Raw genomic sequence first — 22,574 nt, 5'->3', positions numbered from 1 at the left:
GACTGTGTGTTTCTGTAAAGTTTAAATTTGTTTTATATATATGCCAAGTTGCATTGAAGAATAAGTGGTTGTATAAGTGTCTGTATGGAGGATTTACTCGGTACGTGACTGACTGTATAAGTGAGTGATTAATCGCGTCTTACTAAATGCGTGGGTTAGTAACTAAACTATGTGAAAGTCTGTATAAGTCTGTCTGTTGTTGTGTAAGCTGCTGCATGGGTTGATGACTAGCTGCATGAGCACTGCACCATCAGCATTGGGCACCCATTGTCACTTTGAAACACTGGTCACTTTACAATTATGCCTCACCTTGACAGCCCTTGAAAAATATATTTTCAATATGTTTTGTAAAAATCTTAAAAATATCAAATAATAATCATTTTTGCAAACAATTTGGAGTTTTTTGTTGTACTGTTGTGTTCCATTATGTAAGACCTGGGGTCACCAAGCCCTAAGGGGGTAACGTGGCGCGAGCGGCTGGGCACCCAAAGGCTTATGTGTAAAGCGACCATACAACACACACATCCTCTGAAGCAGGGAACACACACAATAAGGGACGCCACACTGTAGGGTTTATGCAAACAACTCAAGTTTATCTAAGCAGTTATACGTAAATACAGTTCATTATATCTAAATGCAATTCATTAGATGTAAATGCAGTTCATTATATGTAAATGCAGTTCATTAGATGTAAATGCAGTTCACTAGAGGTAAATGCAGTTCACTAGAGGTAAATGCAGTTCACTAGAGGTAAATGCAGTTCACTAGAGGTAAATGGCCTTCTCCACATAGGTTAGCATCTGTTGCACCAATCATACATAACGGTGCTGTAGGCAGTACCTGGTGACCTCAGCGCTATATTCACCAGCAATTCCCCCTGAGGCCCTAGGCCACACTCGTATACCTTGACATCCGTTGTACAGACGGGGAATCGTAGTGCCACACCTGGGGACTAGTAGGGGCTCAGGGCCGACTTCGCGGGCTTCCCGCCCTCCTGGTACCCTTAGCGCCTCAGTGGGCGGTTACCGCGCTACTCGCACCAGTCAGGCCTTGTACACTCTTGAACAGCGCTCAAGAACCCAGCGCTACTCGTGATAATTGCGCCGTGGATCCTTGTGAGCAGAGCCTGCGAACATAGCGTTACTCGTACTAATTGAGCATCGAACACTTCAGAGCAAAGCCTACCCACACAGCGTTATTCGTAATAATTGAGCATCGAACACTTCAGAGCAAAGCCTACCAACACAGCGTTACCCGTACTAATTGAGCATCGAACACTTCAGAGCAAAGCCTACCCACACAGCGTTATTCATAATAATTGAGCATTGAACACTTCAGAGCAAAGCCTACCAACACAGCGTTACTCGTAATAATTAAGCATTGAACACTTCAGAGCAAAGCCTGCGAACATAGCGCTACTCGTACTAATCAAGCTTCAGGTACTTCTATGTAGTTCGTGGGGCACAACGCTGCTCGACAGTCTCGGAGGAGAGGGGCAATCCCTCGGCGGGGTGTCAAAGTCTTGGGTGAACGGGGGGAACTCCCACGGAGGGGGAATCCGGGTGTCGGTGCCGCTCCCGGTCTGTAGCGGGCGCACCGGGTCCCTCCCAAGCCTCCCGGCTTACCTTGATCTCGACGTCTGGAGGTGTCCGACCCAGCTCCGGACTCCGCAGTAGATACTTCCGCGACGGGGCCGGCCACGGCCTTACACACCTCCGCATGTAACTGCCACGGCAGCGACGGGGCCCCGGGCTTCTCCGCGGGCCACGCTGTGGTGATGATGCACACTTCAGGCTTCCGGGCCGCGGCGGTGAGCGCGCTCTGGTCCCCGCACACAAAGGGGGGGGGGTCAAATTAAGCGGGAGAGCTCCGCGCTCAACGGGGATTGATGCAGGGGATCCCAGGCCAGGTCAGGGAGCGCAGGGGTCTCAGCGCTAGTACCTGGTTGATCCCCATCCGTTCCGCAATCAGCTTTAGCGTAAAGTTTCAGTGTTCAGGTTCGACATGAAGTCTCAGCATTCAGGTTCAGCATGCAGTCGTGACATGAGGTCGCAGCATTCAGTTTCAGCATTCAGGTTCAGCATGCAGTCGTGACATGAGGTCTCAGCATTCAGTTTCAGCATTCAGGGTTGACCTGAAGTCCTGATGGCGCAGATGTTTCCGGCGCCCTTGGGGGGTTCTGTTCCTGGGGGGGTAGGGATTGAGTTGGCGACTAGGTCCCTCCTAGTCAGGCGGGCAGAGGGTCCCTGGGTCCTCCTACTGCTGGGCAAGATCAGTGGGCTTTACAGGATCCCTCACTCACTTAAGAGGCAGCACCTAAATCCTGTCACTCTCAGAGGCATAAGTCCCTGGCTAGGCCCTACCGCCTAAAACTCCTGCGTGGCTTTTCCAGCTCTGCTCTACCCCACTGGCCAACTGACTAGAAAAAGTTCCCTCCCTCTGTTAAGTATCCCCAGGTCAGGTGACCTCTATCCAAGGCGGCAATAGTAAAAACCACACCTCCCTTCTAGAAGGTTCCAGCACATTCCAGGAGCTTCCCCATTCTACCTATGGGACAAAAAAGGCGGGCTGGTGTCGCAACATTGTTGTGGGGTCCCAGCCAGCTCCTGGCAGCTAGGGTGCTACTAATGAAGACCACTCTGCAGTAGCAGGGGCCTGTGGCAGCCATTTTGGGAGAAGGGAGCACCTGCACCTTAACACTGATTGGCAATGAAAAGGCGCCTGGAGACCTAAGTCCAACATAAAAATGAGGGTGGAAAAAATGAGGCACGATCAAAAATAGATGGGGAGACCACCCTAGGGCTGACAGGTCTAACACATTATATTCACCTTGTTGCGTGCTGTGATTTAGCCCACTTTTACTCTCCAGTATATTGCTTAAGCAGAGAGTCATATAAAATACTGGTAACAAGATTCGTCATCATTTGCAAAGTAATTGTTTTCTCCCCGACAGAACCACTGTAGCTTTACCTACACGGATGCTTGGGCATATTTCAATGCTTTCAATGCTTGGCCATATTGTTGGTCAATGTTTTCACACGGCGGCCCGCCGTGGAAAGTAGCACCATTTCATGAAGATGAAAGGCTGTGGAGAAAAACGGTTTGACTCCATGTAGCACAGCGTCCCCATATGAAAATAAAGCTCGCTTTGAACTTGCCTAACCTACTAATGATGGAAAAAATGCTTTAATTTTTACAAACATGACTTTGAACCTACAAAGGAAATAATTAGACTCACCTCGAGGGACTACAAGTCCCATCATGCTTGATAAATTTTACTGCACTAAGCAAAGCCAAATGGGGGCGATTGTGAATAAAAGCACACCGGATATGAGCCACGAAGTGAGATGTCATTGCCTGTTTGTTTTTAGCCCATGAAGGAGAGGCGTGGAAGCCTTGAAATGCGTCAGCATGAGAAGAAAGCATGGCAATTAAGAGGTGAGCTGCAAGGCTAAGGTACTGGAAGGCGGGAGGCACTGTTGAGTGCCCTTTCAATGCTTGGGCATATTGTTGTGATATATATATATATTTATATCCCATTGTGTTCAGTTGCCCAGAGGAAGGGGAGAGCTGAAGAGATCAAGAGGGTGAGCGGCTGCTGAAATGTAGATGCCCAGAGCAGCCCCCCCACTGTATGGTCTGAGACACCATGTATGTGAACCTTTCTTTGCTCTCCTGTGGTGTCTAATAGTTTCCCCCAAATGACCAGTGAGGACAGAGAGATACAGGAAGCCATCAGGGAAGATTTCTGACTGACTGCAGCTTGAGATTTCTCCATCCCTCAGAACACTCCAGAAGTGTGTGTTGTTTCATGTGGGATCTGGTGTTGGTGGGACACCTAGTGACCAGGGCTTTCTGTCTCACCTGCACCATCTTTGACTTTCAGAGACCACAACCACCCCCAGGTGCTGACATCCCCCGGAGGCCCCTGTACCTTCCCGCTAGCACCCGGTCACCTATGCAGACAAGGACAACTGAGGCTGGCATCCCTGTTTGTCTGAATGTGGAGTTCTTCTTCAAGGCTGTTTCTGTCTTGGAGGTGATGTTGCTGACCCCTATGTTGATCCTGAAGGTAACAACTTGGTGGCCGCTCTGGATGACGGGAGAGGCTTCAGGTGTGTCGATAGGGGATGAATATGACATTATGCAATATGTGACTGGTGGAGTGACTTGGACCAGATAAGATTGGTTGGAAATTGGAGGTTGAAGGCCAAGAACTGTTGTCATGACTACAGTTGGTAAATGCTTTCTGCAAAGCCAGTGATGAGGTCGCTTAGGGTCTGTAGGTTAGGATAATTTTGTATAGTCTTGTACAGCAAACCATTCTCCGCTGGCATTTTAGCTTTAATTGTCCAAAGGGTTTTATGGAAAGACTAAGACAGTCTTCTCAGGGCCAGCCGTGTTTGACAAATGCCACTTCAATACGCTGTGATGAGCCAGTCCTGCAGCCCAGTGAGACTCATTTACATTTTCAGTGTCTTCTACATCAACACTAACCAAAGACCAGTCAAACCATTCGTCCTCTTCAACACCATCCATCCTCCTCCTTCTAGTCTAGTAGGACCGCACTCATTCATGGGTGGTGCTTATCTGGTCAGCCTGTCAGAACCCTTCATCTAGTTCCACGCTTGGAGAATATGAACCAGGGGCTTGTGATCACTCTGGAGTATGAAAGAACACCCCCAAATACATTGTTGGAACTTCCCTACAGCACACAAGCATCTCCTTTTCCACGACTGAGTCGCTTCTTATGGGACACAAGAGAGACCATGCATGTATGTGGGGGAGAAGACTTCCGAAGCGCCTCCTGGGTACCCATAGCGATGACCCTAAATACCGCAGGAGAAGTAATCTTGTGAGACTCCTCAGGAAATTTAAGAGACATGAGTGTAAGTGAGCATGCCTGGTGCTTTCTGTGGATTCCTTTCCCGAATCCTTGAAAACCCGGACTTCAGATCTAGCAGCAAGAACTCCTTGGATTATCTGAACCTGTGGTAACACCTAACTTTGTTGACTTTAATGCAAAGATATGTCCACAGGTCTTCGCAAAGACTAACCAAGAGGCTTATTCTCTTAATACACCCAAAAATTCAGTTTTGGAGCATGTGTCGCAGGCTGATGGAAGTGAAGTAACTTCTTTTCAGGTGCCATTTCAAGCAGAGATTCTATTTTCTGTGGGACTTTTAAAAGTGAGTGCACACAACTTGGATGAATTGGAAATTTGATGCTGATTGGAAGGTGTTGTATTTTGCAGTAAAGTTAGTTACTGCATTCGTTCCTTGAATTGAGTTAGTGAATTAATTCCACTTGTTTAGGTTTTAGGATTTCCAAGAGCTTTGTAGATCAGTCCTACTAGTGAGAGTTATAAACACAAACAGGGAGTACTTTGCCATGTTCAATAATCAGATATTGTGTTACCTTAAGTAGGTCTAAGAGAAGCATTCTGTTATGTTTGTGCATTGTCGTACGCCTTCCCTTTTACCCATCTGCATATGCATGGTCATAGCGACACTATATTCGCCGGAGCTGGGAGGCTAAACAGGAGCATCAGGAGAGGGTGACTGTTGAGGAAGTGGGGTGAGGGGCGAGGAAGCTCACACGATTGAGAGAGGAGCTCACAGACAGGAAGGGATTTCTCCCTTTGGAATCCTTGGTTGCCACCTGTGGGGAGTGAACCAGGCAGGAGAGGGTGTCATACAAGATGAGGAGGATGGGATGCAAGGTGGATGAGTGGGGAGAGGGATCCCTTCAGCAGGTGTTTGCATAGACAAGGCAGGCTGTAGCAGGGTCAGTTTGTGCATAGACACAGTTGGCGAGTTAGTAGCAGGGAGTTTCTACCCAAAGGGCCCATCACTGAGGTTTACCCTGTGAGGAGGCGCTGTTTGCAGAGAAGCGGAGGCGGGATGAAGCCCGGCAGATCTGGACTAAGACTGTTAGGGGTCAGCAGTGGAAGGTCTGGCGCCTGATCTCATTGCATCTCTTAGTTCCAGCATGAAGTGCTTCCGCTGTGCCTACTACCAGGAGGTTTGATCACCACATATGATGGCGCGCTGTAGTGTTCCACCTTCTGAATGATGCAGCCCTTGAATGTAGGCCTGTTGTCTGGTCAAGGTACGCTCATGAGATGGTCTGCTGTAGACTGTTGGCCCTCCAAAGGTTTCAGAATGGTCTTTGAGATGCTGGTGAGAAGAGTGCGGCCCTCCTTCCAGATAAGAGTGGGCCAGCACCAGATGACACTTTTGAAGTTTGCTTCATGCACAGAAGGCTTCTCTCTGCATAGCATGGCCAAGTAATGGCAGGCGGCATTGGTCTTCAGGGTGGTGTGACTTCTGAAGAGGGATAGGGTTTCATGTGGAAGCCCAAGGACTTGTCTGTATGTATGTGGTATTTTTATAGCCAAAAGGCAGCGGAGCACTGACAGGGTCAATCAACCATTGTATCTTCAAGCGACAGGAGAGGTGGCTGGTTTGTGGACTGTTGATGCATTGTGATGTAGCGTTCCTTACAGATGCGAGTCAGCTCGTTCCTAAATTGAAGCAGCTTTGGTTTGTCCTACTGGATACAAGGTTGTTGTCCCTGATCTAGATGGAGTGAAGCCGTCCGGTTGGAGTTGTGTGAGATATCTCAGAACCAGTTGTTGTCTGTGTTTATTGTACCTGAGATTCAGTTTGAGGAAGGCCTTGTAATTCTTCTGTGAAGATTAAGGGCCTGATTTAGATCTTGGCGGATAGGATACTTCATCATAAACGTGCCTGATATCCCGTCCGTCGTATTACACTTGCATTATATCGTTAGGCACTTGTAATACAGCGGACAGGATACGCGCCATGTTTGTGACGGAGGATCCAACCCGCCAACATCTAAATCAGCCCCTAAAATATTATTTTGGAGGAACAAATACAATATAATGTTCATCAAAGAATCAATATTATCAGGAACTATTGTTCATTAACTTTATTTCATATCAAAAACAATTAGTATTAACAAAATCTATTGACAAAACGTTTTCCATAGTTTTTACCACTTGTTGATATTGTCCTTAATCTGTAATATATATAGTTGAAAATATCTTTTTATCTCAAATTTAGGAAAGGTTTCTGTGGTCCTTCTATGCTTTAGGTTCCTCTGTATGAGATTGGCTGCAAATGGATAATATCCTAAACGCAGCATATGTGTTTCGTGCCCTTTAAAACGCTGCTTCTGGACAGTAAGAAGATTGAAAACAGTATTTCATTTTGAACTATGCTTATCCACCCTCTGAAAGCAAAAAACAGCAGAATTCTCCAATCATTATAAATTCCTGACCAATGTTGTCTCATCAAAGGGCTAATATATTATGACTAATTTGTTTCCTACAAGTAGTAAACGTACACTATAGTAACACAAGGTCATCTTTGTGATTTATTAGCAGTAAACTGTAGTATCATAAGCAAAGTGTGAGTGTGGATGTCTTCGTCGGCCAATGGGATTTTGAGGGACTTCAGGTACAAGTCAAAAATGACTGATAAGAACATATAGCCCTAGGGGATGACCAACCTTATGGAAATCGAGATTGGTCTGGAAGTAATCTGTCTAGAATAGGTGGATTCTGTTCTTAAGAGAAGACTAGAATCAAAGCAGAGCCCTAACGTTGAAGTCCATCTGGAGAACATGGGCATCAAAAAGACCTTGTGGGGTCACAGGTGGCGAATGCAACAATAATTGTGCAGGATGAGAAGACAAATTGCAGTTGCCTGAGATGAGGAGGTCATTGTTGACCACTTGGATTGTAGTGCTGTGGTCTAAAGTCAGACGAGGAGCAATGTGGCAGAGTCTCGCGCGAGATCCACTCAAGGTGTTGCTAGATATGGCCGGTGAATGATCCAGTGGTTACTAAGGCGACCAGGATACAGTTAACTCTTTTTCAGGAAGGGCAGGCATCATCTCTCTGGTTTTCAGGGCACGTAGAAGAGAACATTGCAAGAGTCCATATATTCTGATGGTTGGTAGGAGTGATATGGCTTCGCAGGATAGATGCTTCACACTTGATTACGGGGTGATGTCGTGTTCACAGGATCCAATATTCAGAGCTCAAAGATGGCGAAAGAGGACAATCTGGATACTTCACAGGGTGGGAATCTCAGTCGGGGCGAGATGTCAATGTGTTTTTAAATCTTGTTATTGAAGACATTGTTGACTGTTGTGCACTTTTCCTTGGAGTGTGTGAGATCTGCAGGGTTTTGGCTGCGCTGTGTTGGGTGTGATGGCTAAAAGTCCGTCGAATTTGGAGTTCGCCCATTCATTTCAGAGTTGACGTTGGCTGGCGATGTCTGAGTCAGGAAAAAGAATAAGTATTAGTGGAGTGTGGCAGCTGAGGTCCAATAAGTTGTCCTTGGTGTGGGTTGGCAGGGCACTGAGCAGCCCGGAGAAGGCATTGTTCAAGATTCTGGTTGGTCCATCACCTGGCCTCAAGCCCAGGATCTAGTGATTCTATTGGTGCTAGTAGGTAGACGTTTCCCAGACCTGCTCCCAGTATAACAGACATATCGCACGCGGATTTATGTGAAGGGTGCACAAAGAAGCATTAAAAGACAAGATCTTGCAATGCATTGCTTCTCTCCACCGACAGATCAGCCTAGTCCGGAAAACATCTTCGCAGAGTGCGGTCTTTTGCACTTATATTTGGTCACCATAAATGATAACAGAACATTTTCCGTTTTTTACTCCAGGCTACCAAAAACCGGGACCAGGAGGATGCGCTGTGTGGCTCTGGAAGTTCAACACACTTATTTAGGCTTTTGCCCCAAAGCAACATATTCCACAAACAGAGAGCAGATGTAAACTCCTTCATATTGCTGAGGTATAGGCCACACAACTGCAGTTCACCCACCAGTGAGCTGTCATGGACTTCACCCGGTTCACCGTTTGAAAGGTGCGCCTAGCACAGACCGGGACAGTGCACCCATCCTGGATTCAGGACCCTGGGGTCCGAAGGATCACAAAGTTCCATCCTCAGCCTCAGATGTTTTACAATAGCCAATACACAAGCTGTAAGCACATATGGCTGATCAATATATTGGGATTCATTTGGTGTCATTATTTCCATACCTTAAAACTAGGGAAAACAAAATTATTTTTAAAGTTCAGATGCACCTGCTTTTCCTTTGGGGCTGCAGCACATTTGACACCTTATGACCAAGGTGGCCTACCATCCCACACCTTATGACTCAGGCGGCCTACCATCCCACACCTTATGACGCAGGTGGCCTACCATCCCACACCATATGACCCAGGCGGCCTGCCATCCCACACCTTATGACCCAGGCGGACCACCATCCCACACCTTATGACCCAGGTGGCCTACCATCCCACACCTTATGACTCAGGCGGATCCTGAAAATAGCACTTACAAAATTAGTGGTACCCCCTTTTTAACTGGTTAGTTTGCATGTGGAGTTTTAATTTTAATACCAATTACCTCACTGTGTAGTGTTAGTGAAATCTGAAGATGTTACAGTGCACCCATCATGCATGCAGGTACACACATCAAGGGCTTGTCTTGCACACTCACGTAAGGTTGGTTTCAAAGGTTTCTCGTGGTAATCAGATGATAGAAAAGCTTCCTTTTTGAGCAGATCTTAAGGCTACTGCAAAGCTGGCGCTGCATACCCTTAATCTGAACCGGGTATGCAATTATTACACCACCAGGATAAAAAATATAAGAAATTGGTGGCCACGTTTTTTCTCACATGCAACAAGGTATGGGCAATGCAAATATGAAATCTTCTACTGCACAGCAGATTGCCTATTGTGCTCTACTAGGCCGTTTGTACTGAAACTAAACGTTACCTATAAAGCAAAGAGCACATCTGACTGGAAGGACAGCATCATCTTTGGCAATAAATGGCTCTATATTATCTGCAGTTTTTGCCAAACGTTAAGTGCTCAGCAGTTTTTACACTCACTAAACACTACTGCGCTAACAGTCAGGCAAGACCAGAACCAAGTGGGTCAAACTAGAAGCCTCCATTCCATAGAGAAGAACACCATATGAATCTAGAGTAGATTCATTCTGCACACCTGTCCACCGCTGTGGAGAAGAACACCATGTGAATCTAAAGTAGATTTATTCTGCACACCTGCCCACAGCCGTGAAGACGTGCATGAGAGTCTAGAGTTGATTCATGCTGCCCACCTGTCCACCGCCGTGGAGAAGAACAGCATGGGAGTCTAGAGTAGATTCATTCTGCACACCTGTCCACCGCCATGGAGAAGAACAGCATGAGTCTAGAGTAGATTAATTCTGCACAGCTGCCCTCCGCCGTGAAGACGAGCATGAGAGTCTAGAGTAGATTCATGCTGCCCACCTGTCCACCGCCGTGGAGAAGAACAGCATGTGCGTCTAGAGAAGATTCATTCTGCACACCTGTCCACCGCCATGGAGAAGACCGGCATATGAAACTAGAGTAGAGTCTGGCTGCACACCTGTCCACTGCCATGGAGAAGACCAGCATATGAAACTAGAGTAGAGTCTGGCTGCACAACTGTCCACCACCGTGGAGAAGAACAGCATGTGAATCTAGAGTAGATTCATCCTGCACACCTGTCCACGGCTGTGGAGAAGACCAGCATGTGAGTCTAGAGTAGTTTCATGTTGCACACCTCTCCACTGCCATGGAGAAGACCACCATGTGAGTCTAGAGTAGATTCATTTTGCACACCTGTCCACTGCCATGGAGAAGACCACCATGTGAGTCTAGAGTAGATTCATGCTGCACACCTGCCCACCACCAGGGAGAAGACCGGCATATGAATCTAGAGTAGATTCATTCTGCGCACCTGTCCACCGCTGTGGAGAAGAACAGCATGTGAGTCTAGAGTAGTTTCATGTTGCACACCTCTCCACTGCCATGGAGAAGACCACCATGTGAGTCTAGAGTAGATTAATTCTGCACACCTGTCCACTGCCATGGAGAAGACCACCATGTGAGTCTAGAGTAGATTCATGCTGCACACCTGCCCACCACCAGGTAGAAGACCGGCATATGAATCTAGAGTAGATTCATTCTGCGCACCTGTCTACCGCTGTGGAGAAGACCAGCATGTGAATCTAGAGTAGATTCATTCTGCACACCTGTCCACCCCCATGGAGAAGACCAGCATGTGAAGCTAGAGTAGATTCATGCTGTACACAGGCCCACCGCCGTGGAGAAGAACAGAATGTGAGTCTAGAGTAGATTCATGTTGCACACAAGAAAGATCACCTAGCACAACAAATCGTTTTACAGATTGATGCTGTCAACTCTCCAGTTAGGATGTGCGCCAATACTTTTGTTTCTTATGAATACACACAAATGTCACAAAAACAGAAGCGGAAAAAGAAGCTGGAGGAAGCGCCTACAGTGCTAAGCAGTGTAGGCTTCAAGTCAGTGTCATACTTACACCTACAGACAACATTAAAAAACAAGACCATCAGATGGTGGAATGACGTACAACATGTTCATATTAAAATAGCCTTAAGCTGTAAGGCTATTGTTATGGAGAAGCAACATTTTCCATATCTAGCCGTCTGTCGCCACCATGCTCCTTGGAAAGGAGTTTATCTTGCTGAGATGCTCGGAGTGAGATGTTGCTGCTCCTTCCTTCATTCCTGAAGTACAGGTCTGAGTTGGGCACCGGAGGAAGGCATGCAGATAAGGTCAGAGGTTAAGAGCAAGCCCCATGAAAATAAACTTCATTCCCAAGTCAGAGAATATAAAAATATACAGTGCAGCAGAAAACAAGCACTGGCCTTTTAGCAAACCTCAACATCATGCAATTGGAAAGAGCGATCAAGTGGCTGTCAATTAAGTGAGGCTCCTGAATTTTGGTCTCCAAAGAGGCAATTTATTGTGCGTTGTGAAGCAGGTGGTGTTAAAAATACACTGCGTTTAAGCGCATTAGCAACAATTTCAGGAGTCAGAAGCACTGTTTTAATGTCATCAGACCGGTGAGGTCTTTAGCTTGGCTTCAGTGATACAGCATAATACCTTCTCAGTCAATGACAACTCTCCCTTTCAGAGCTCAGGCACTATGCTGAGCTGCTTCGGTTATTCACTCGCACCATCTCTTTTGGCTTTTTTGTCCTGTGCTACAGGATTACATGTTCTTTTATAAACAATATGCAAAAATAAAGATAAGAACGGACCAGATTTCTGAGTCTGAAATGCAACGTGGACATAAAGCAGGTTGCGTCCCCCAGTATGTCCACTGCCTTGTTAGATATGTGCTCCCTTGTGTTCTGCGGACGTCATGGCATGCTGTACGTCTGTCTCAGTCCGGCATAGAGCCCTGTTGATCGGAGTTGATCTACGACTTCAAGGAACACCTTCTCCCGGATGCTTTTTCATGTCAGAGATTAGGAAACCTATGGACCAGAGCACAGTGGCCTCTGCTGCTCCCATCTGCTCCAACCACAAATGACAAATTCTTGGTCAAGGGCATTCGCTTGTCCCAGGATGTCTGAGGAGGGAGTCTCTGCAGACAACTAGCAGAAAGAGTTCTCAGAGGCTGGCACCCAGCTGTCAGTGTCCCTCCACTGTGAGGGGCTTATGAGCTCTGCTTCTGCCGCTTCCAGAAGCGCTTGACATCAGCATGTCCTCCTGGCGTGACCACCATCACTCTCCGAGCTGGGTTTTCGAAGACTAAAACTCCCAGGTCCCGGGCATAATTGCGCAGCAGTTCAAAGTCCACCTGAGACAGGAACTGGTTGTACAAGACACCTGGTTGGGAAAAGAGAATCACAGTGTGAGTAGAGCATGTCACACAGTGCGAGTAGAGCATGTCACACAGTGCGAGTAGAGCATGTCACACAGTGCGAGTAGAACATGTCACAGTGTGAGTAGAGCATGTCACACAGTGCGAGTAGAACATGTCACAGTGTGAGTAGAGCATGCCACAGTGTGAGTAGCGCAAGTAAAACAAATAACCAACGCCTCAGAATCAATCATTGGCGAACAACACCCAGATACCCCTTAACTACAAGCGCTAGATGCAGATGAAAAAAGCACTACACAAGTGCTGGACCACAAGGCATGCTCAGCAAACATCAATGCTCCACCCACACTTCCATATAAAAATGAACTGGCTCCCAATTCCTCCTTTCAGTAAGTAAGAACCTGCCATACGTAGCTTACTACCAGATTCAGATTAATGTAATGATAGAACACTAGCCAATGCGGTCAGCCTAGTCGGTCCTGTAGGTCACCCTCAAGGTCAACGAAGGCTCTGATGGCTACCCATCACCAGAACCGGTTTCCTTGTGGCTGTAATGCAGGAGCACAAGGACTCTGGTCTTGGGACAGTCAGTGGTTAAAGGGCCGTACACTCAGTGAGTGCTTGTGAGCCAGAGCCACAAGAACAGTATCTGGACTCTGCTGAGACAGTTTGTGCATTCCACCTGGACACCTACAATACTCCCTATGGGGACCTAACTCCAAGGACGGCATGGTCGTGCAGCCAGCATTCCTCCCCCTCTCAATCCGGGGCTTGTGGATGCGGAAACAGCACAATTACCTGCAGTTCTACACCTGCTTCCCGTGAATTGGGGAAAACAGGAAATGGCGCTAATCCCTACGGATAACGCGATGGAAACTCGCGCCTTGTTAGCCCTCCTCCTGGACAATGAACATTAGCAGCTTATTTGCAAGCACAGTTTTGTCCTCGCACTTCAAGCTGAGCATCATCTGATTCCTACTGCCCAGTAGGTGCAGGCGTAAATTTATTGATCAGTCTCCTCTGTGTCTCGGGAACCCTTTGAGTGAACACCTTCAGACCAAGAGTGTCAGTCATAGGTTCAGAAGAGCCAGATCGATACAAGATTTCTACTAGGACTACTCAGGAAGAGAGGCCGGTACAGAATAAGCAGCCTCCCCTGGCAGAGCAGGCGTGTCAGTCAAAGGTTCAGAAGAGCCAGATCGATGCAAGATATCTACCAGGACTACTCAGGGAGAGAGGCCGGTACAGAATAAGCAGCCTCCCCTGGCAGAGCAGGCATGTCAGTCATAGGTTCAGAAGAGGCAGATCGATGCAAGATTTCTACCAGGACTACTCAGGGAGAGAGGCCGGTACAGAATAAGCAGCCTCCCCTGGCAGAGCAGGCGTGTCAGTCATAGGTTCAGAAGAGCCAGATCGATGCAAGATTCCTACCAGGACTACTCAGGGAGAGAGGCCGGTACAGAATCAGCAGCCTCCCCTGGCAGAGCAGGAATGTCAGTCATAGGTTCAGAAGAGGCAGATCGATGCAAGATTTCTACCAGGACTACTCAGGGAGAGAGGCCGGTACAGAATAAGCAGCCTCCCCTGGCAGAGCAGGCGCGTCAGTCATAGGTTCAGAAGAGCCAGATCGATGCAGGATTCCTACCAGGACTACTCAGGGAGAGAGGCCGGTACAGAATCAGCAGCCTCCCCTGGCAGAGCAGGAATGTCAGTCATAGGTTCAGGAGAGCCAGATCGATGCAGGATGTCTACCAGGACTACTCAGGGAGAGAGCCCGGTACAGAATAAGCAGCCTCCCCTGGCAGAGCAGGCGTGTCAGTCATAGGTTCAGGAGAGCCAGATCGATGCAGGATGTCTACCAGGACTACTCTGGAAGAGAGACCGGTACAGAATCAGCAGCCTTCCCTAGCAGAGCAAGGAATGTCAGTCATAGGTTCAGAAGAGCCAGATCGATGCAAGATTTTTACCAGGACTACTCAGGGAGAGGGGCCGGTACAGAATAAGCAGCCTCCCCTAGCAGAGCAGGCGTGTCAGTCATAGGTTCAGTAGAGCCAGATCGATGCAGGATTTTGAATATGCTACTTACCAGTATGCATCTGTTCTTGGCATGTAGGGCTGCTGATATTCATATCTGTGCATAGATCACCGCCTAGTGTTGGGTCCGGATGTTTGCACGTTGTTGTCCTGGAAGAGTCTTCGAAGTATCACGAGATAGGTGACTCCTCCCCTGGACCACAGTGCGCATGGGCATCCTCTCCATCCTTAGATTGTTTTTCCCCATTGTGGCAGTGATGGAGTAGATACAGTAAGTGATGACCATGCTATACAGTAATTCTGAGAGCTGCAGCTGCTACAGGCGCCGGGGAGGAGGGTGGGCGATATGAATGTCAGCAGCCCTACATGCCAAGAACAGATGCATACTGGTAAGTAGCATATTCAGTTCGAGGCATGTGGGCTGCTGAATTCACATCTGTGCATAGAATACATAGCAGTACCTCCTATGAGCGGCGGCTACCCGTGCCAACTGCAGCGGTCTGAAAAAGAGTTTTGAGAACAGCCTGTCCTACAGCTGCCTGCTGTTTTGAGTGTACATCTACGCAGTAGTGTTTGGTAAATGTATGGATAGTGGACCATGTGGCTGCTCTACATATTTCCTGTAAAGGAATGTTTCCCAGGAAAGCCATGGACGCCCCTAACTTCCGTGTTCAGTGGGCTCTTGGGGGAATCGTTAATGTGTGTTTAGCTTTTAGGTAGCAAATCTGAATACATTTAACGATCCATCTGGCTATACCTAATTTGGAAATGGCGTTGCCTTTGTGTTGTGGAGAAAAGGCAACGAAAAGTTGTTTTGTCTTCCTAAAGTCCTTAGTTCTGTCTATATAGTACATGAGGGCCCTCTTTACATCTAGTGTATGGAGCATTCTCTCAGCGACGTTCTGTGGATTTTGAAAGAAAACAGGCAGTTCAATAGTTTGATTCATGTGGAACTGCGATATTACTTTAGGCATGAATTTGGGGTTGGTACGTAGTACGACCCTGTTTGCGTGAGCCTGTATGAATGGTTCTTGAATGGTCAGTGCCTGGAGTTCACTAACTCTTCTTAAGGAAGTAATTGCTACTAGGAAAGCTACTTTCCAGGTGAGGAATTGAATCTCACATGAATGGAGAGGTTCGAAGGGTGGACCCATCAGTCTGGTGAGGACCAAATTGAGGTACCACACCGGTGCTGGTGGGTGTCTTGGGGGAATTACTCGTTTGAGTCCCTCCAAGAAGGCTTTGATGGCAGGCACTCTGAATAAAGAGAGGTGCTGCCTGTTTTGGAGATAGGCTGCGATTGCGGTTAAATGGATACGTATTGAGGTGTATGCCAGATTGCATCGGTATAGGTGTAAGAGGTAACAGATGTTTTGAATGGATGCGTCTAGCGGGTTAATGTTATTGTTGTTACAATAAATGACAAACCTCTTCCATTTAGCCGCATAGCAAGCTCTGGTAGTGGGTCTCCTGGCCTCCTTGATGATATTCATACAGTCAGGTGGCAGGTTCAGGTAGCCAAACTCTAAGACTTCAGGAGCCAGATTGCCAGGTTCAGCTGTTGCGGGTCTGGGTGCTGAATTTCGCCATGGTTCTGCGTTAAAAGCGCGGGTTTGATCCGCAGCCTCTGATGCGGCACCACGGAAAGTTCTAGAAAGGTGGTGTACCATGGTTGGCGCGCCCATGTGGGAGCAACTAGGGTGAGTGTCAGAGAGTGTTGTCGCAGTATGCGTGCCACTAGCGGTATCAATGGCGCTGGGGGAAAAGCGTACGCAAATCTGCCGGACCAGTTCATCCATATCGCATTGCCCTGTGACTGAGGATGTGGGAACCTGGCGGCAAAGCTTTGGCATTTTGCGTTTTCGTTTGTGGCGAATAGGTCTATCTCTGGATGACCCCACTGTTGGAAGTACGGTTGGAGTACTGATGGGTGTAGCTCCCACTCGTGCATCTGGTGGTTGTGTCTGCTGAGCAGATCTGCCATCTGGTTGTCCTTGCCGGGGAGGTGTTCTGCCATGAGGAATATGTTCCTCTGAATGGCCCACCTCCACATGCTCTGAGCCAGATGAGACAACTGTGGAGAGTGTGTTCCTCCCTGCTTCTGTATGTAGTACATGGCAGTCATGTTGTCCGTCCGGATCAACGCGACTTTGTTGCACAAGTGTAATTTGAATGCCTTCATGGCGAGGAAGATTGCCATCAGTTCCAAAACGTTGATGTGCATCTTCTTTTGTTGTGTCGTCCATAGTCCCTGCACTGTGTAACTGAGTACATGAGCTCCCCAACCCTGGAGAGAGGCGTCCGCTGTCAGTATTATTTGTGGAACAGGCTCCTGGAACGGTCGGCCCTTGCATAGGTTTTGCAGATTCCACTAATGCAGAGAGTTGTGTGCCCGACCGCTCACCAACACTAGGTCTTTTAATTGTCCGTGAGCCTGATTCCATTGACGTGCCAAGCACTCCTGAAGCGGCGCATATGTAGTCTCGCGTGCGGGACTATGAAAATGCAGGAGGCCATCATGCCTATCAACTGCATGAACACTCGCGCAGGAAGGGAGTGTTGAGGTTTGAACCTTGAGATCAGCAGTTGCATGCTGTTGATCCTCACTAAATTTGGCTGAGCTGTGGCCGCCAGAGTGTTTATGGTCGCGCCCAGGTACTGTCGTACGTGTGCGGGCTGGAGATGTGATTTTGGGTAATTTAGTGAGAATCCCAGACTGTGAAGAAGGTGAATGGTGAGGGACATGTGGCTGGCACATTGCTGAGCTGACTTTGCCTGAACAAGCCAGTCGTCCAGGTAAGGGTAGACGTGGATGTGTTGTCTCCGTAGATGTGCAGCCACCGTAGCGAGGCACTTGGTGAAAACCCTGGGTGCTGTTGTCACTCCGAAGGGGAGAACTTTGAATTGATAGTGCTGTTCCTGAATAGTGAACCTGAGATATTTCCTGGGTGTATGGGTATGTGGAAGTACGCATCTTTGAGGTCTAGTGTGGCTAGGAAGTCTCCCTGACTGAGCAGCGGGAGAACCTGCTGTAGGGTGAGCATATGGAAATGCTCCGAGAGAATGTAGTGGTTGAGGGGTCTCAGGTCTAGTATAGGTCTGAGTGACCCGTCCCTCTTTGGAATTAAGAAGTACAGAGAGTACACCCCTGTCCCCTGCTGGTTGACGGGCACGACCTCTATTGCACCTTTTTGCAGCATACTTAGCACTTCCTGCTGCAATAATGCTAAGTGCTCTACGGACATAGGACGGTGCTTTGGCGGTATGTTGGGTGGAGTGGAGGTTAATTCGAGACAGTAACTGTGTTGGATAATGTCCCTGACCCACCTGTCTGTGGTGATGGCTTTCCACGTGGACAGGAACCGCTGGAGTGTCCCCCCGACAGGTGTTATGTGGTCAGGGGGAAGGGAGAGGGCGTCACTGTTTGTTTTGGGGGGAGGACCTGGTGTTGCCGTAACCACGTCCTCTGCCCTTGGTGCTGGAGCCACGATATCCACCTCTGTTGGTTTTATCGTAGGTACTCTGTGTGCCCCCTTTAGTGTATTGCTGCTGTGACCCCTGGCCTCTAGCTGCTCCTCTATTCCCGGGGCGACAAAAGGAGCCACTACGAAATTGCTGCGTCTGCAGAGCCCCCATTGATTTCGCAGTGTCAGTGTCTTTTTTAATTTTTTCGAGGGTAGTGTCAACCTCAGGGCCGAATAAGTAGTCGGGGTTGACTGGCTGATTTAGGATGTTGTTTTGAATCTCTGGCTTGAATCCTGAGATTCTCAACCATGCGTGTCGTCGTAACATGACGCTGGTGTTGATTGCCCTTGCTGCTGTGTCGGCGGCATCGAGGGCGCACTTGATGGATGCACTGGTAAGGAGTTGTCCCTCTCTGATGAGGAGCTCCGCTGCCTCTTTGTATTCATCTGGCAAATGCTGGAGTAGTGATTCTAGCGTGTCGTAGTGTGAACGATCATAACGGGCCAGGAGTGCCTGTGTGTTGGCAATGCGCCAGATGTTTGCGGCTTGCGCTGCAATTCTTTTGCCCGATGTCTCCAGCACTTTGGACTCCTTGTCTGGGGGAGGAGCATCACCTGTTGTCTGCGAATGGGCTCGTTTGCGAGCGTTAGCAACCACCATGGAGTCCAGAGGTAACTGACCCCTAATGTACATAGGGTCTCCGGGTGCAGGCTTGTATTTTTTTTTCAATCCTGGGGTTTAGCACCCGTGCCCTAGTTGTTTCTTTGAAAATGTCCTTTGCAGGTTTGGGAACACCTTTTAACATGGGCAGAGTTTTGACAGTTCTTTCTGAAGAGGCGAAAGTGTCCACTAAGAAGTCTTCTTCAACAGTGTCAGAATGGAGTTCTACTCCATGATTGGTGGCAGCCCGTTCTATGAGGGCATTGAAGGCAGCAGTGTCTTCTGTGGGAGATGTCTTGGCGCTGTAAAGCTGCGTGTCCTGGGTATCTGGCGCAGTACCCTGGTCTGTAGGGTCATCCCATGCCTGATCTGGGTCCTGCAGATGCTCATCAGGATCGACATCCCCAGGGTAGGTGGTATCATCTCCCATGTAGTCCTCTACTGCGTCAGTCTCCGAAGGCGTAGGAGAAAAGGACTGGGGATTTTGATAGGAGGTTTGTAAGCGTTCATACAGAACTGGTTCCGACCCCGCTGGCAATTTGTGCTTGAGAGGTATTCTGTAGGAGTCCAGTCCTCTCTCTGGTGTGATCTTCCGCTTGCGGAGCATCAGTTTGCCAGTGTCGGCGTCGATGAATTGTGGCTGTGAAGGCTCAGAGTCTGTGTGTCCAGTAGATGGGGACTGTGTCTGGCGGACACGTGTTCGGATCTCGAACATCTTCGGCGCCGTGGGCGGCGGCAAGCCAAAAGTGATGCTGGTTGGCGCCGTGGGTGCTTTCGGGGCCTTGTGCGTGTCGGGGCCCGAAGTGGATCGGAGGGCTGCCCGTTCCCTGATGCGTTGCAACGAGGCCGCGACTTGTTGCACTGAGAACGCAGAAGGCTCTTTGGAGCCGGTCGGCACCGTGGAGGTAGGCGTCGACTGCTTTGTAGCCATGGGGCCATCGATCCGAAGACAGGTGTCGACGGTCGATGGTGTCGACGGTCGATGGAGTCGACGACTTGGCATGTGCCGCTGTCTTCGACGTGGACGCAGATGGAGCGGCCATTTCGACTTTGGTGGTCGGGGCCGACTGCTTCGGAGCCGGAGGCCGAGGCGCTTTGGGGGGACCGTGGGCCTTTTTCTTCAGGTCGGTACCGATATCCGCTGCAGCGAGTTCGGCGCCGAAATCCCTTTTACTTCGTTCGGGGCCGACGGCCTTTGCTGGCGTCGAAGGAGTGGAGGGCTTCGAGCCGATTACAGCTAGTTTCACTTTCGGTGGAACTGGTGCGACGATTGGTTTCGGTTTCGTTGAAGGGAATCCAGTCGTCTTTGTTAATAATGGCTCGTGCGGGATGTTCGAGGCCGGGCTCGAAGGCGGGGCCGAAGAACTTTGAGATTAATCTCGGGTAAGGCCCGGAGGCGATCCCTCGACCTGAGCCTTAGAATGACGCACTTTGACGGCCTCCGTGTTGACGGGTGGGCCTGGCTCCTCGCTGGAGCGATCTTCTTCGGCCCCAAAGGCCTCATCGTAGTCTCCTACCTCGTCGATGACTTCTTCCCTTTGAAAAAGCACTTCATCGTCGTCTTCCGATCGGGAATCGTGTTCGGAAGCGGGGCTGGAGTTTACTTCTTCCACGCTCTCTGCGTCCTCGGTGCTGAAGATGTTGGCCGGGGCAGGCGCCGATTGCTGCGCTTCTAATCTCGCCGCCCGTCGATTCCGGAGAGTCTTCTTCGATCGGAATCGGGCACAGGACATACATTTCGACTCATCGTGATAGACATTTGTTGCATACCGGGTGGACGTCGATGTGAGGGTATTTTGCGTGGCATAAAGGACACCGTTTGAATGGAGTCCTCGATTCCATCGTCGATGTAAGTTCGATGTTCGGACCAACGGATCCGAAAGGCTGGGAGAAGGTTCTAAACTAGTAAAGAAAGTAGTCGATACCGAACTGGAACAGTACCGACGAAAGCTAAAGGCCTTTTGGCCTTGAACTGAATTTTCCTAACTTGAGCTAAGATAAGCACATCGGAACCAAATGGCGGAAAAAAACAATCTAAGGATGGAGAGGATGCCCATGCGCACTGTGGTCCAGGGGAGGAGTCACCTATCTCGTGATACTTCGAAGACTCTTCCAGGACAACAACGTGCAAACATCCGGACCCAACACTAGGTGGCGATCTATGCACAGATGTGAATTCAGCAGCCCACATGCCTCGAACCTACCAGGACTACTCAGGAAGAGAGGCCGGTACAGAATAAGCAGCCTCCCCTAGTAGAGCAGGCATGCAGAATTTCTACCAGGACTACTCAGGAAGAGAGGCCGGTACAGAATAAGCAGCCTCCCCTAGCAGAGCAGGTGTGTCAGTCATAGATTCAGTAGAGCCAGATCGATGCAGGATTTCTACCAGGACTACTCAGGAAGAGAGGCCGGTACAGAATAAGCAGCCTCCCCTAGCAGAGCAGGCGTGTCAGTCATAGGTTCAGAAGAGCCAGATCAATGCAAGATTCCTACCAGGACTACTCAGGAAGAGAAGCCGGTACAGAATAAGCAGCCTCCCCTGGCAGAGCAGGCGTGTCAGTCAAAGGTTCAGAAGTGCCATATCGATACAAGATTTCTACCAGGACTACTCAGGAAGAGAGGCCGGTACAGAATAAGCAGCCTCCCCTAGCAGAGCAGGCGTGTCAGTCATAGGTTCAGAAGAGCCAGATCGATGCAGGATGTCTAACAGGACTACTCTGGGAGAGAGGCCAGTACAGAATAAGCAGCCTCCCCTAGCAGAGCAGGCGTGTCAGTCATAGGTTCAGAAGAGCCAGATCAATGCAAGATTCCTACCAGGACTACTCACGAAGAGAGGCCGGGACAGAATAAGCAGCCTCCCCTAGCAGAGCAGGCATGCAGGATGTCTACCAGTACTACTCAGGAAGTGAGGCCGGTACAGAATAAGCAGCCTCCCCTGCAAGGCTTCCTTGGTCACTCTGACGACTTCATGTGAAGCAGTTTATAGACGTCATCGCATCATTTCTTGGACACTGATGGCATCAACTAGGACTGGTGCACAGCGCCATGTTCTAAGGTACTGATAAGGGGTCAAAGCTGCCTAATTCCGTACTACGTTAAAAGTAAGATTATTGAACAGAAACCTTTGTAAGCGGTCTGTGAAAACTTAGAGGGTCCCTGCAAACCTTTTTGGGTCACCTGAAAGGTGTCTCTAACAAGACGTCCTTTGATTGTAACTCGGTTTCATACTTTGCGAGTAATAACTTGTACTGATGCAATTTGCGCAGAATGCTTGGACGTACTGGGTGTGGACATATGGGGCATTTTGATGCAAACAGTGAGTTGCGTGAGAGAGTGTGTAGTTAAACACCTGCCCTACAAGATCCTAGCCACGCTTAGCACAGGAGGGTTGATATCAATAAAAGATGCCTTCGGCTTCAAAGGAAACTAGCAAAGCAATCCAAAACACACAATGTTGGCTTTTATTTGTTAACCATTAATTAGAAATCCTCAAGCATGTCGATGTGCGGTTCACAACTCCTTTAAACTAGAACACACACAGGTGGAAGGGTTTTTCAATAAAGTCATTTGTTTCTTACAAATACTGAGGAGCAGGCGGCGCAGCAACCATGTACTCCAAAGTGCCATGAATATTTAAGTATGCTGTCGTGTTGTGTAGAGTAGTGTAGTGTAGTAAGATA

At 48.7% G+C, this 22,574-nt stretch overlaps 1 protein-coding gene across 2 annotated transcripts in view; it reads right to left on the bottom strand.

Moving 5' to 3' along the window:
* Positions 1-11,843: 11,843 nt before the first annotated feature.
* GTF2H4 (general transcription factor IIH subunit 4) overlaps positions 11,844-22,574 on the bottom strand; it is a 57,183-nt gene continuing 46,452 nt past the window's right edge. For both annotated transcript variants that reach the window (XM_085613794.1, XM_085613784.1), the window contains exon 13: positions 11,844-12,740. In XM_085613794.1, coding sequence (XP_085469920.1) covers positions 12,568-12,740 — 173 coding nt within the window. In that variant the 3' untranslated portion in view covers positions 11,844-12,567. The remainder of the gene's footprint in view (positions 12,741-22,574) is intronic.

This window comes from Triturus cristatus, chromosome 1_1 (assembly GCF_964204655.1).
Source record: "Triturus cristatus chromosome 1_1, aTriCri1.1, whole genome shotgun sequence".
Lineage (NCBI taxonomy): Eukaryota > Metazoa > Chordata > Amphibia > Caudata > Salamandridae > Triturus > Triturus cristatus.
This window is presented reverse-complemented; position numbering and strand designations above follow the sequence as displayed.